This window comes from Triticum aestivum, chromosome 5D (assembly GCF_018294505.1).
Source record: "Triticum aestivum cultivar Chinese Spring chromosome 5D, IWGSC CS RefSeq v2.1, whole genome shotgun sequence".
Lineage (NCBI taxonomy): Eukaryota > Viridiplantae > Streptophyta > Magnoliopsida > Poales > Poaceae > Triticum > Triticum aestivum.
In genome coordinates, this window is record NC_057808.1 from 209,417,080 (window position 1) to 209,432,727 (window position 15,648).

The 15,648-nt window shown below is 44.4% G+C and overlaps 1 protein-coding gene across 3 annotated transcripts; it reads left to right on the plus strand.

Annotated features, from left to right (window-relative positions):
• Nucleotides 1-1,182: 1,182 nt before the first annotated feature.
• LOC123120090 (uncharacterized) lies at nt 1,183-12,975 on the plus strand. 3 transcript variants are annotated; one of them, XM_044540101.1, is made up of 23 exons: nt 1,184-1,498; nt 1,636-4,276; nt 4,378-4,743; nt 4,869-4,950; nt 5,043-5,146; nt 5,270-5,683; nt 6,065-6,691; nt 6,794-7,084; nt 7,168-7,344; nt 7,443-7,772; nt 7,889-7,936; nt 8,024-8,185; nt 8,440-8,616; nt 8,712-9,038; nt 9,167-9,242; nt 9,338-9,441; nt 9,601-10,518; nt 10,983-11,064; nt 11,145-11,248; nt 11,326-11,607; nt 11,707-11,784; nt 11,875-12,360; nt 12,472-12,975. In XM_044540101.1, the coding sequence occupies exons 1-23, from the start codon at nt 1,385-1,387 to the stop codon at nt 12,714-12,716; spliced, it is 8,235 nt and encodes a 2,744-aa protein (XP_044396036.1). In that variant the 5' UTR covers nt 1,184-1,384; the 3' UTR covers nt 12,717-12,975. The 3 variants fall into 3 exon arrangements, with proteins under 3 accessions (XP_044396035.1, XP_044396036.1, XP_044396034.1); XM_044540100.1 differs by having other exon boundaries at nt 1,183-1,498; nt 8,515-8,616; nt 11,707-12,360; XM_044540099.1 differs by having other exon boundaries at nt 11,707-12,360.
• The last annotated feature ends 2,673 nt before the right edge of the window (nt 12,976-15,648 follow it).

A 15,648-nucleotide genomic window follows, 5' to 3' on the forward strand; every position in this document is an offset into this window, starting at 1 on the left:
TAGAAAGACAAATATTTAAAAAGGAGAAAGTAATATATACGATCATCTATTATACCATGCACTATGAAGATAGTATTATACACTAAGGAGGTGTTTGGCTACAGAAATGGTAACGGTAACGTCAACGTAATCAAATCACACCGTTTAAGGAGGCGTAATGAGTTTTTTCCAAGTTTGTTTGGTTCACGTACATGCAAAGGAATTGATTACCGTCCCTGGTGCTCGCCGGCCAGCATGCTCAGCGTAAATTGTGTAATCTTGCTTGGCTCCAACGGCCCAAGATGTGAAGCGCCGCCGGCCGCTCGGATCAAGCGCAACCGGCCGACCCCGAAATCAAGCGCCGCCGGCCGCTCGGATCAAGCGCCGCCGGCCGTCTGGATCTTGTGCATCGACGGCTGCCTGGATCTTGTGCGCCACCGGCCATCCCTGAGCATGTGTGCTGTCGGCCGCCTCTGATCTCAAGCGCAGCTGGCAATTCCCGGTCACAAGAGCTGCCGGTTGCTCCGATTTCACGCCGGCGACGGGGGAGGGGGGGGGGTGGGCTCGAAGGGGATCGTGGTGGCGCCGATGCAGGACTCGAATGTGCTCGGGGAGGCGGCGGCGGACGAGGAGAAGGGTTGTGCGGGGAGGCGGCGGCGGACAAGGAGAAGGGTTGTGCGGGGAGGAGGGGGCTTTGAGCCTCTGACGGAAGGAGGAGGAGGAGGGCATGGGATCAATACCGGTGGGGGTGGGCGGTATCGATACATAACTGGACCGGACCTGTTTACGATGTGGAGTTACCAAACACAGGGACCGTTTTTCCTTTACGGTGGTAACAGATGACGGGCAAAAAACTCGGAAACAAACACCTCCTAATATCATGTGCATGATACTAGTATACAATACTACTAATATAATACTTCCGATTATGAGTAGCCTATAATCGCTCCTCTTCCCCTACCTTACCCATCAGCCGAATACCTGGCACCGCGTCACCGTATAACCGCACTGGCGGGCATGCGCCGGTTTCGCGTCTTTTACTGGGCGGGAAGCCCCAAATTTCGAAGCCCACGCCTCCTTCCGCAGCAAGCCTCTGGCTCTCTGTCACTGCCACACCGTTCCCACCGCCACCGCCCTTCCGGGACCCACACGTCAGTACCCCACCCACTAGCCCCGCATTCCCCGGCCGCTACGAACCCGAAATCCCCCGACGCACGGGATTCGATCGATTGAAATCCCAAACTAAAATCCGCGAGAGGCGCTCATAATCTCCTTTCGCCTTCGCCCTCCCCCCGCCCCCTCCGGAAGTTCGAAAGCAGCGAGAGGGATCCGCGGAGATGGCCGGTGCTCTCGCCGGATCGTGGTGACCCGCGGGGTGGGGTTTGGATTCGTGCGCGCGGCCAATATGGATTTCGCGGCGATGAAGCGGCGGGAACTGCAGGCGCTCTGCAAGGAGCACGGCCTCAAGGCCAACGGATCCAACGCCGACCTGGCCGCCCGCCTCGCCGCCACGCTCTCGGTATGGACTCTGGGTTTCCCACTCGCTCTTCTCGAACCCTCGCCTTTTCCCCTCGGTTCCTCGCCATGCTTCACGCGACACGAGCGGCTGTGGAAATGGAGGGGACTGACCCTTGTGTTTGTTTGAACGCTTTGCAGATTCCTGGCGGTGCGGAGGAGGATGCGGTCGGCGTCGTTGTGGGGAAGGGGTGTTTGAAGCGATCGTTCGGCGGCGCTAGCGGCGGGGATTCGGATGCGGCTAAGAAGGTGACGTTTGTGTTGGAGGAAGAGGAGGAGGCGGAGGTGGGTGGCAGACGCCTCTTGTTGTCGCCTGTTGTTGCCAGGACGAGGGGTAGGCCAAGGGCCGCGGAGGCTCTCTCTCGCGCCCAAGAAAGTGGAGGGGAGCGTCGGAGAACGCGTTCCCAAGTTGGTGGTGATTCTGCTGACGAAACTGATACTGGACAGGTAGGTGCAGATGCTGTGACGAGGCGACACAGGAGGAATGCGGCGAATTTGGGTGCAGGTGATGTGGTTGAGAGGGTAGCTGGAGCTGTAGGCCGGAAAACCTCTGCCAAAGCTGAGCAACAAGAGCTGGACTCTGGAGAAGCAGTTGGTAGGAAGCATCAGCTGAAGCGGAAGGCCAGCGAGAATGACGCTGACAATCTAGATGTCAGTGTGCAAGTTGGTGTTTCTCGTAGAAGCACAAGGTCTAGTGCTGTTCAGTCTGAGCCTGCTGCCGCACCGTCTCCTGTTGTTCACAACAAAAGAGGGAGGAAGAAGGCGGGAGATCTGAAGGAACAAGATCGTGTCAAGGAGCAACCTACTGAAATTCAACATGTTGGTAGAACTCTAAGATCTGGATTGGTGGTGGCCGGCCCACTGTTGCCTACTGTTTCTGAAAATAAGAGAAGTAGGTCAAAGGTGCCGGAAGGCGAAACTGATGTGGAGAAGGTTGCTGAGGTGGAAATATCTGGTAGGACTACAAGATCAAGCTCAGTACCAGCTGCTGCGACGTCACCCATTGTCGTTGCGAAGAAGAGGAGAAAAACCAAGAATGTCAACTCGGATGAAGGGCAACATACGGTTCCAGATGTATCAAATGATTCTCCAGTTACAAGGGTCTTGAGGAATAGAGCTATTCAGACAATTGGCAGTACTGACTTGAAGGTAGCTCTCCCAACCATGCTCAATGCCGCCAAAGACGGCGTAGAAGATGGTGTGGCTAAGCAAGATGGGCATGTGGGGTCCAAAAAGAGGAAAATGTTGAATCGCAGGGCTACAGTAGCCACAAATGGCGGTGAAATCCCATTTTCTGATAGCAGTGGTAAGGCTTCTGCTATGGACATGCACGTAGAGGTACCTGGGCCTGTGAGAAGATCAATGCGGAAATCTGTTGTTCCATCGTTTCTTGAGCATGAAACCAAAGGCATGCATGGGGATGTGGAGATGAAAGAAACAGTGACAAAACCTGTTGGGCGATCAACCCGGCGATCTGTTGCCCCAGTTATACTCGAGAAAGAGTCCAAGGGTCTCACAAAACCTGTGGAGATCAAAGAAACAGTGACAAAACCTGTTGGGCGATCAACCTGGCGATCTGTTGCCACAGTTATACTTGAGAAAGAGTGCAAGGGTCTCCCAAAAGAAATGATTCCTCAAGTGCATGTTAAGCGACCAACAAAGAAATCTCTTGTCCCGGCTATGACTGTGAAAGGAACAAAGAGCATCGTTACAGACATGATTCCAGAAGCACGTGCTGGAAGGTCAATGCGGAAACCTGCTCTTGCTATTCTTAATAGTAAGAAGAATGATCACTGTGAAGCAGCCATCCGCGAGAAGTGTTCAAGTGCTAAGAGTGAAGACTTGGAGAAGCAACAAACAGTCAAGCAACCTGTTAGACGGTTAACACGGAAATCATTTGTTCCGGCTGTGCTTGAGAAGGACAGGAAGGCTGTACCTGCAGAAATGAATCCTGATGCACAGTTCAATAATGAGAATGGTGATCACACTAAAATGAAATGTGCTAAGGGTGGACACTTGGAGAAACAACTAGTAGTGAAAGAACCATCTAGGCAATCAACACACAAATCTGTTGCCCCACATGTGATTGAGAAAGAAATTAAGGGTTTACAAGAAGAATCAAAGTCTGAAGTTCCTGTGAGCACATCTGTGCGTAAACTGGCTTGTCTTAACGTGGTTGATAAGGAGAGCAAGGATCACAGAGAAATTGTCCCACATGTGATTGAGAAAGAGAGTAAGGGTTCTCAAGAAGAGTCGAAGTCAGATGTTCCTGTGAGGACATCAGTGCGTAAACTGGCTGGTCCTAATGCGGTTGATAAGGAGAGCAAGGATCACAGTGAAATTGTCAGGAGGGAAGAGTCAAGTGTTCGCACAAGAAGCGCACAAACAAAACTCCAACGTTCTGTTCAGAATGACGCGAGTCTGCGGCAAACAAGACACAGATCTTCGAAGCTAGTGATATCACCGCTACCGTCAAAGCCAACAGCTTCAAAGGGAAGACCTGCAAAGAGGAGTAGAACCGCATCTTTGGAAGAAGTCATGCCTGCTGAAGAGCAGAAGGAAGACCAAATTGCTTATGGTGGCCACACGAGTGATATGATTGATGTTGCCAGTAGTGCTAATAGCTTGGAAAGTGGGGTGCTGCCTTCCCCAGCTGAAAAATCTGATTTGCGTGACTCACATCTTAACACTCAGCTGGAGGGCACAGTCGTTGAATCCAGCATCAGCCATGGTAAAGATGTTAGTAACATTTTGGAGTTCGAGCTTGAGAGCACAGTAGTAGGTCAGTAACTGTGTTATTGTTACTCTGAATTTGCTTTCTTATCATGTTGTTCTGTACTATTGCTTTTGGAGTAATGCATATTTGTTCAAATAATGTTTCAGGTACCACTGAGAAGCCTCCGTCCGATTTAGCTATTCCGGACTGTACACATGTAGGTGCTTTATCTGAGGAAGCCCTGGACTCAATAGAAAATGATGCTGCAAGGTGCTCACCAGTTCTTGAACAATCACCCACTGGGCTACAGTTCCTATTCTCACAGGGAAACATAGAAGAACCTGATACACATAACACTAGTCCATTTTTTAAAAATGTCATGGAAGAATCAGATGTTCACAAGGTTGAATGTCAAGGTGAAACAGTTGTTTCATTAAAACCTGACTCATATCAAGGCTCTGATGAATATTCAATTAGAGTCGAAGAAAGTGGAGGTTTAATGTTTTCGTCTCAGCAAAATAATGAACAAGAAGGTATATCTTTTGAAATCTTTCACAGGTTTCTATTGTAGAATATCTGATCTGTGTTGTTCCTTTTTTTTTAAATCTCTTAATGTTATTCTGTGCAAAATAAAAACTGAAATCAATATGTTTCTCAGGATTTTCAGTGTCCACCCTCAGAAAAGATTGGGTTGCATCTGTTCAGTTGGATTCGTCAGAGGATTTGCATCATACAGTAAGGTAAATATATTTTTGATACCTAAAATAGTAAAATTACAGATATGATGAACGCTATGGGCCACTCTTCTAAAATTGGGAAATGCAACTTACAGGGATATTACTAGAAAGGACGTGATCTGCAACGAGGAAGAGAAAACGGACTTTATTCCTTCAGACATTAATGCTCCCCATGAGAAATCACATGTGGATGAACCTGGTAATCTTCTAATTGATTTCTTTTGATTTTAGTGTGTGTTATGCACAAAATCTTGTTTTCATCTTTTATAATTCAGAAATATCATGGATATCTCTAGGCTGACCTGTGCATCTTCTACTGCAGCCGAGCACGTTTCTGGTGTTAGTGGAGCTCTATTTTGCATTTCACAGAGCACCACTGTTGTTGATGAAGTAAATTCGGATTCTTCACCGCTAGAATCAGTGGATGCTTTAGATAATCACATAGCATCTTCTAATACTGAAGGGCTTCAACAGGATAATATAGAGGAATGCAATCTACACAATGCAAGAGTCACAGAAGACATCCATGCAAGTGTCATGTCTGAAGCTGCACAGGTTGCTGTACCAGAAAGTGGAAAAATGCTGCAGCCAGATGTAGAAACATTAGTATTGTCAGATGAGCAGCTTAAGCGCAAGCTGGAGGGTGATGATCTCGAAGTACAAAGCTTTAGCCGCGGTGAAGATGAATCTCCAAAACAATCTACATCATGTGAGGATCAAAGCTTTTTAGGGTCAGGTAAATATTTCTGAAAACTTGTTTAGATTAATCTGAGACACTGTCTGTTTGATTCGATAGTACTCCCATCATTTTGCAAAAAAGTGGCATTTTGGGTATTGACATGGTCTGCAAGATTTAACATTGACCACTAGTTTCTACCATAGTATATGTATGAAACCCAACAAAATTACAATACTCTGAAATACTTATGAGTTATGAGAAACATCTTAGCATATGATTTTCAAGTTTCCAATCTAAATATTTAAAAGAATATTGGCAGTCAAGAATCTGAAAAGTTTGAATGAAGGTGCTGTCTGACAACACTACTAGTTATTTGTCAACCGGGGGAAGTAAAATATTTGCTCTCCATATCATCTCATGACTTGCATTTTGCATCAGGTATTTGTCAAACTGTTTCGCGAAGGGATACAGATGTAGTTTGTGTCAAGGATCATAGAGATGACTGCAATCAACACAGTGAAGGTCAACTTACTTTAGGCAACCTAGAAAGTGACATGTCTGAACCTGCACTTGATGAACGATCGGAAAGTGGAATATCAGTGCTCCGAGCTGAAGAAACATCACCATTTCCAGATGAGCAGCTTAACACCAAGCTGGAGGGCAACACAGAACAAACCCTTATCTGTGACAAAGACAGCAGCAATGTTTCTCTCACTGAATTTTTGGGAAACAATCATCTGTCTAGCTTGAAGGACCCTACAATGGATCCTTGCCATGACCAGGAGCTCCCAAATGACATGCCTGCACCTAAATCTCCTGAAGAATCTGCAGTTTTTCTGGATGACAAAGTCTTGGGTTCAGTGCAAAGCCTTAGCTGTGATAAAGATGGTAGCATTGTCTCTGACACTGGATCTTTGGGAAACAAGAATCTGTCCAGCATGGAGGACCCTTCAATGGATCCTTGCCATGTCCAGGAACTCCCCTGTGGCCCTTCAATGGATCCTTGCCATGACCAGGAACTACCCGGGGACATGCCTGCACCTAAATCACCTAAATGTTCAGTAGGTCAGCATGGTTCCTCTTTTGTCTTGTCAAATAAATTCGTTTAGTTCCTTTGTATGAGATTTACTTTCCCTATTGTGTTTCCTGATCCAATTTTTTCATCAGGGATTTGTCAAATTAGTGCGAGCATAGGCAAAGGAAACCACATTGCTATAGATCCCCACCATACCGTGAAGCAATTGGATAACCTGAACCAATCTGCAGCTGCCTTGCTGAGAAACAGGGAGAACACACCTTGTCCCGATACTCTTGAGCCTAGCAGTGATCACTTGTTTGTGATTGATCCATCAACACCTATGGAGCCTCTACTGACGGAAGCAGGACTTAAAGTGGGCAGTTCTGACAAGAAACTACCTATGGAGCAGGTTCAGCAAGATGATTTACAAGTGCAAGAAGGTAAGTATCGTCTAAAGGAGGAGTGGCTTGTTTGCACCATTGAGTTATATATTATTTGACAGGAATATATAAATATCTGTCAGGTACCATAGGGAAGACAGCATTAGGTTCAGCTACACCAGAGTGTAAACATGAATGTGTATCACCTGATAAAGCAGGACCACACTCATTGAAGAATGAGAGGTATCCATCAAGTATTGAACAATCATTATTTGATCAGCAGTCCCTTTCTTCGCAGGAGGATGTACAAGTACAGGAAGGTAAGGCTCTTCTATATAATAATATCTAAAGGATTAGTAGTTTTGTTGACCCGTTGTGTTATGTGTTAATTTGAGAGGAGTATATCAAAATTTGTCAGGTACCCTAGAGAAGACAGCACTAGGTTCAACTACACCAGAGTGTGAAGATGAATATGGATTTCCTGATGAAGCAGATCCACACTCATTGAAGAACGAGAGAGGTTCATTGATTGTTGAACAATCACCATGTAGTCTGCCGACCCTTTTCATGCAGGAAAGTGTAGAAGAACGCAGTGAATGTGTTGTCCTTTCTTCAGCAAGAGTTCAGGCTGAAAATGGAGTTTGTGAGTCAAATCCTGGTTCAGACCATGATACTAGTGCGGACTTTAGTGCAGTTTCCAAAAGTGAAGATTGTTTGGATACTTCTCAGCAAGATAATGAAAATGAAGGTATATGATAACAGGGTCCCTTTGTTCTTTCATAATTTTGTGGAAAACATACATGTTATGATATTCAGCTGTTTGAAGGCTAAATACATGATGGGAATGATAATGTATTCTTTCAGGATTATCGGAGGTTAGTCACGAACAAGATGATTTCCAAGTACAAGAAGGTAAGGATCTGTTGTCTAAAGGAGGGGTGGCTTGTTTGCACCATTGAGGTATATATTATTTGACAGGAATATATAAATATCTATCAGGTACCGTGGAGAAGACAACACTAGGTTCAGATTTACCAGAGTGTAAACATGAATTTGGATTACCTGCTGAAGCAGAACCCCACTCATTGATGAATCAGAGATCAAGTATTGAGCAATCGGCATTTGGTCCGCAGTCCCTTATCTTAAAGGAGGAAGGACAAGGTAAGGATCCACTCCTTCCGTTCCTAAATATAAGTCTTTTTAGAGATTCCAATGCGGACTACACACGGAGCAAAATGAGTGAATCTACATTCTAAAATGCGTCTATATACATCCGTATGTAGTCTGTATTGAAACCTCTAAAAGGACTTATATTTAGACGGAGGAAGTATTATCTGTATTCTCTAAAGGATGAGTTGTTCAGTTGCAACATTGAGCTGTATTTTATTTGAGATGTATATATAATTATTTGTCAGGCACTGTAGAGAAGATAGCAGTAGATTCAGCTACACCAGAGTGTAAACATGAATGTGTATCACCTGATAAAGCAGGACCACACTCATTGAAGAATGAAAGATATCCATCAAGTATTGCACAATCATCATTTGATCTGCAGCCCTTTTCCTTGCAGGATGATGTACAAGTACATGAAGGTAAGGATCTTATATAAAATCTCTAAAGGATGAGTAGTTTGGTTGCCCCGTTGTGTTATGTGTTAATTTAAGAGGAATATATCAATATTTGTCAGGTACCCTAGAGAAGACAGCACAAGGTTCAGCTACACCAGAGTGTAAAGATGAATATGGATTTCCTGATGAAGCAGATCCGCACTCGTTGAAGAATGAGAGAGGTTCATTAGGTGTTGAACAATCACTTAGTTTGCCGGCCCTTTTCTCACAGGAAAGCATAGAAGAACCCAGTGAATGTGTTGCCCTTTCTTCAGCAAGTGTTCAGGCTGAAACCGGAGTTAATGAGTCAAAACCTGGTTTAGACAATGATACTACTGTAGATTTTAGTACAGTTTCCAAAAGTGAAGATTGTCTGGTTACTTCTCAGCAAGATAATGAAGATGAAGGTATATGATAACAGAGTTCCTTTGTTCTTTCATTGTTCTTCCATGAACTCGTGGAAAAAAATACACGTTATGATATTCAGCTGTCTGAATGCTAAATACATGATGTGAATGATAATGTATTCTTTCAGGATTAACGAAGGCTAGTAATGAACAAGAGCAGGTGGCAACTGGTCAGCTAGATTTGGAGGCTGCAAGTATCATGGAGTAAGTGTAATTCATCTCAGAATCACTAGAAGCATGTATGATAATTGTTTTTGTTTGACCGCTTTAACATGCAAATTATGAATTTCCAATCCCAGGGACGCTGATTCTGAGGAAGTAGCCTATGATGAAGAAAATAAGAAGCCTGTTCATCCTACAGACATTAATTCTTTGTGTCAAAAAATAAATGTCAGCGGACCTGGTAATCACCTTATTGATTTTACTGATTCTTTGAGTCTTAATTTGTTAACTAGGTTTCGTATCAAATTGTTTCGTCATTAGATAAGCAGCTTCCTGTCGGTCATACAAATAGCATGCTCCTATACTTGAGCAGAATCTAATTATTTTTCACCTACTGCAGTTGAGCATGCTTCTGGTCTTGGTGATGCTTTATTGAGCTCCTCACTAATTGCTTGTACCGATGACAGTGATGTGCATCTGAGTTCTAATCCTTGCCTGTTTGAATCAACTGATTTCCCGGATGAAATAGATTGGTCCAATACCGAGGCTTTGCAGCAGGGTCTCAAAAAGCAGCAATGCGACGAGCGCAAGGAATACCAAGTTCCTTTTGGAGCCGGTAATGATATGATTGAAGCTGGCACAAAAGACATAAACAGTGGAGTTCCACCACTTCGAGCTGAAGAAACATCAAATATGCGAGACGAGCAGCTTAACACTAAGCTGCCGCGCACAGAAGTTGCGGAATTTGGCCTTAGCTGTGACAAAGGCAGTAATAATTATTTAGATACTGAATCTGTGGTGAACAGTGTTTGTACAAATATTCCGTCGGATTCCAGTTTACCAACGGATTGTTCTACGGATGATTACCAGCAAATGGAGCTCTTTAAAGGCCCTGCTGAACAAAAATCTCCCGAAGATGCTTCTATGTGCTATAAGGACAGTGATCCAAGAGCAGTGACAGCTACCATTGAGAAGCCTTCACCTTCATTTGATTTAGCAATTCCAGATTTTAAACATGAAGGTCCTCTATCAGAGGAAGCAGTGTACTCAATGAAGAATGACACTGAAAGCTGTTCACGAGATCACAGACGATCGTCCATTGGGCTTCGTCACTTGTTCTCGCAGGAGTCATTTAAAGGACCAGATGTGCATGATGATCTTGTGCTTCCAAGTACTGAGAATGAAGATGATTCCAACACTCGTCATGCTGAAAAAATTGTTTCTTCAGAACCTGATTCACATCAAGGGTCTCCTGTAGATTTAAGTATAGTTGAAGAAATTAAGGGTTTGTTTTCATCTGAGAGAGACGATGAACAAGGTATGAATTTTTACCTACTACTCCCTTTGTTTCTTTTTTGCTTCGCATAGTAGGTTTGTCATGAGGCGATCTTTCTGACGTTTGACCAAATTTGTAGAAAAAGAAATTCAACATTCCAAATACAAAATTAATATCATTAGATCTATCATGGAATATATTTACACATTGTATTTATTTGGCATCATAGGTCTTAATACTTTTTAGTACAAATTAATTCAAACTTCACAAAGTTTGACTTAAGACAGACCTAATATGCGAAATAAAAATAGACAGGGAGGGAGTACTAGTAGGTGTCTGTTGGAGAATATCAAATTCTTGTTGTTCCTCTGTTTACTACTACCTCCGTCCCAAAATATAAGAACGTTTTTGACACTAGCATAGTGTCAAAAACGTTCTTATATTTTGGGACGGAGGGAGTATTTTTCTATGCAATACACGAACTAAATTATGTTACATTCTTTTAGGATTCTTGAGTCCCGGCCACAAAACAGAATGTATTGCATCTGCCCGGTTGGATTCATCAGAGGATTGTAATCTTGTGAAAAGGTAATTCTCCAGATTAAAATAAGTACAGCTGCACTGAATTATCTGGCCATTTTTATTAAAATGAGAAGGCCAACCTGTAGGGATATTAATACTGAAGTGATCTGCAAGGAGGAAGAGAAACAGGAACTTGTTCCTTCTTCTGACACTCGCACCCTTCATGAAACATCAAATACTGATGAACCTGGTAAACCTCAGTTTTATTATTCTTGTTTGTACACTTTAACCATAGAAGCTTTATTAAAATATATTTGTTTTATTCAGATGAACAGAGAATAACCCTGCTGCAAGCTGCGGAAACATCGGCTTCAGCAGATAAGCAGCTTAGCTCCGAGCTGGAGGACGATGAATTTAAGGAACACAACTTTAGCAGTGAAGAAACGATTGGCATATTTGGTGTTGGATCGGTGAAGAGTAATCTATTCCATTTGCATGAAGACTCTCACACCAATCCTATCCAGGGAAAGGAGCTCCCAGATAACCTATCTGCACCCAAATCTCCTGAACAGTCCACGTTTGGTCAGGCTGAGAGTCTTTTAGGATCAGGTCAGTATTTGTGATGACTTGATTGTATTTTTTTAACCTGGATGCATTTTAATACCTAGAAAATTTACTTATTGTATTGCGCTGTGACACTTCTACCAGGCATTTGTCAGGCTGTCGTTCAAAGGAGTACAGAAGAAATCAACACCAAGCTCCAACATGAGCGTAAAGAGGAATGCAGTAAGTACATTGACGATCAAACCACTCTCATGTCTGAATGTGCACTGTTTGGAGGATCAGTAAGTGGAACGACACTGCTGCCAACTGCAGAAACATCTTCATTGCCAGATGAGCAATTTGGCCCTATGCTCGAGTGTGACGAATTTGAGGAACGTGACCGTAGTTATGATGAAGATGCAAGCTACTTATTTGGTTCTGGGTCTCTGAAGAACAATGTGCCCAATCTGGGTCATAAGGAGGAATACTATGAGCACAGTGATGATCCAGCCATACTATCAGGTGGCATGCCCAAGCCCTCACCGATTAGAGAATCAGAAAGTGGAGTGGCACTGCAGCCAGCTGAAGAAACACCAGCATTGACAAATGAGCACCTTAACTTTGAGATGGAGGAACTGGGCCTTTGCATTAGTGACATGTCTGATACTGGATTAATGGAGAACAACGATCTATCTTGCTTGCCCAAAGACACTTATATGGAAACGTGGAACGAAGATGAGATTTCAATTGGCACGCCTGCAGCTAAATCTCCAGGAGAATCTGCAGTTTGCCCAGATGACAGGGTTCCTGGGTCAGTAGGTCAGCATATTTCTTTAACTGTTACACTGTTTCTTTTTGCCAGGAACAATTTTAGTTCCTTGCCTGCTATATATGCTTTGCTTACTACGTTTCCTGACTCTTTAACATCAGGAATCTGCCAAACTAGTGGGCGACGGCGCATAGATGAAATTAGCACAAAGTTGCTGAGCTTCAAAATTTCGAGTGCAGTCAAAGGAAGTTACATTGCCATGGACTCTGCTGATGAGCCGAAGCAAGGCGACAACCTGAGTCCGGCTGCTTTGCCAGGGAACTGGGAGAATGTTTCTGCAGCCAAAGCAGATAATCCTGCAAAGCAAAACAGTGACTGCTCGGTTGTGAAGGACTCCTCAAGCTGAGGGACCACCGATGGATTGTAGATTGTTAGGTTAGTGTTTTGGTTCTTTCTTCAACCTTTGGTTGAAGGAAGTGATTATGTCTGCGAGGAAGCAAAATCAATATATATAGGAGTACTTGTGAGATTGGCTCCGTGCTTGTCTTAAAACTATTTGCTGTTTAGTTTAGTGTGTTCATGATAATAGAAGAGATTGATGCAATTGTCCATAATACTATCCTTTAGGTTAGTTTTTGCGATCTATGAGAAGCGCTACCTGTTAATATCATTGCGTCTGTTCAATACGTTCAGTGTTTAGGAGTTGCGTTTGTGGTTCCGTGTTTCGCTAGTTGTCAACTGGTTTGTCGCAAGTTTGTTCTGAATGGTATGGGCTACATACCTGGAGAATCGGCGGCGGCACCAGGTATTGGAGAACGATCGTTTCTCGCGGACGAGCTTGAAGAGCCATCTGTGCGTACAGATTAGCCATGACATTTGCATTTTGAAGGTGGGATCGACATGATTTTTGTCGAAGCAACATGGCGAAAACAGGGCGAGTTTGCAAGGTGTTCTCTCATTGTCCACGAGAATTGCTGCCGTGGCCTCCGCTCCTTCGCGGTTGCCGGGTGGCGACGACAATGATTCGGCTCTAGTGTGGTGAGTTGTAGCGCACCATCTTGGAGGAGAATCAATTTGGTGGGGGCTTGTTTCAACGTGGAAATCCCCTCGGGATTCGCCAAATCGCTCCAGGCGAAAGCATGAGCAACGGTGGATGAGGTGGAACACCAGGATCTCCTGGGCATGAGGAAACATCATCTCTTCGCTCCGATATGACTGTTCTACAAACTGAGGCCCACTATTGGAGTAAACAAAATGGTTGGAATGTTGCTATGGGCGGAGTTCAGAACTCAGTTTCAGATCTGGGCTTACAGTTAGTGTCTATGAATGAGGTTTTGGAATACTTGATGCTGATATCTGCCACACGTGCGGCAGAGAGGGAGGCGAACCACACGTCTCTATAGCAAAACAGATTACCACGTCACCACATATATGTGGGTATCTTTTAGGATATTCAGTTTTTAAAATATTTTATCTTTTAAATAAAAAATCCGATTGAAAATCTGTTTTCATCATTAAATCCGTCGCGACGGTTTTGACAACTTTTTTTTGTTAAAAATTGTCATGTCTATTGCACATAAATTGCCATGGTGTTTACATTAAAGTTGTCATGGTGTTTACTTAAAATTGTCATGATGTGCCATGTCTAGTTTTGAAGATCTCGTGGAGACGGATTTAATGGTGAAAACGGATTTGTAATCAGATTTTTTATTTAGGAAATAAAACATTTTTAAGACTGAAAACCAAAAAGATTCCCGCTGATGTCATATGTTTTGACATGGCAAAATGGATGGTAATGGAGGTGTTTGGGCCATGTTGCTTCGTGCCACACGTGTGGCATTTATCATTTGGGATCCTTTAAACCCATTTCTCCGTCGTCCTGGCCTCACCCCCTCGTGTCGCCTCCCGTGGGCGACGCCAGGGGACCCAAACCTTAGCGTCACCAACCCCCTCTCCTCTATTCTCCTGGGGCCGTTGCCGTCGACCATGTCTGCGGTGGCGGCAGGCCCGATGCCAAAGCGCTAGCGCGGGTGGTGTGCTGCGTGATCTCCCGAAAGCGGCAAGGCCGACTCCGGTGTTGGATCTGCAAGCAGTAGGTCGGGCGGCACCCCTTGCCTGTGCGGCGACGGCCTGATCCATGGCCGGCATGGTGCTCTTCCCTTCCTACTGGCGGGATGGATTTGTGCTTGTAGATGGGTGGCGGCGGAGGCCACGGATCTGGCGTCCCGTCCAGGTCCGCCACGGGGTGGTTTTGTCCAACTGGCAGCGCGAGGAGGGACCGGTGAGGGGAGGCTGGAGGCTCCCTACCGACGAGGCTTCGTACGGTTCCAGTCAGCTGCGAGATCGGACGGACGCGACTGGTGAAAATCGCGCCGACTACGGCCACGACGGACGATGGCGGCGTCTGTGACGTCATTCCATTCTTCAGGCATCGTTGTTGCAGGTTGCGACATCATGTTCGTGATGCTCCGGTGGAAACCCTAGATCTAGGTCTTCCCAGGTCGGACGATCATGGCATCTTCGATGCCGTTTTCCCTCCTGATAACCCACAAGTATAGGGGATCGCGACAGTTTTCGAGGGTAGAGTATTCAACCCAAATTTATTGATTCGATACCAGGGAAGCCAAAGAATATTTGTAAGTATTAGCAGTTGAGTTATCAATTCAACCACACCTGGAGATTAAATATCTGCAGCAAAGTGATCAGTAGCACAGTAATATGATAGTTTGGTAGTAGTAGTAACGATAACAGCGGTAACGGTAACAACAGTAACAGTTTTGTAGCAGTTGTAACAATAGCAATAGCAATAGTAACTTAGCAAGAGCAATATGTGAAAAGCTCGTAGGCATTGGATCGGTGGTAAAGTTGGATAATATTCATCATATAACAATCATAACCTAGGGCGACACAGAACTAGCTCCAGTTCATAAATATAATGTAGGCATTTATTCCGTAAATAGTCGTACGTGCTTATGGAAAAGAACTTGCATGACATATTTTGTCCTACCCTCCCGTGGCAGCGGGGTCCATAAGGAAACTAAGGGATATTAAGACCTCCTTTTAATAGAGAACCGGAACAAAGCATTAACACATAGTGAATACATGAACTCCTCAAACTACGGTCATCACCGGAAAGTATCCCAATTGTTGTCACCTTGGGGTTTACGGACCATAACTCGTAATAGGCGCATATAACTTGCAAGATCGGATCACGAACATAGATATAATGGTGAAAACATAAACGGTTCAGATCTGAAATCATGGCATTTGGGCCCTAGTGACAAGCATTAAGCATAACAAAAAGTCACAACAACATCAATCTCAGAACATAGTGGATA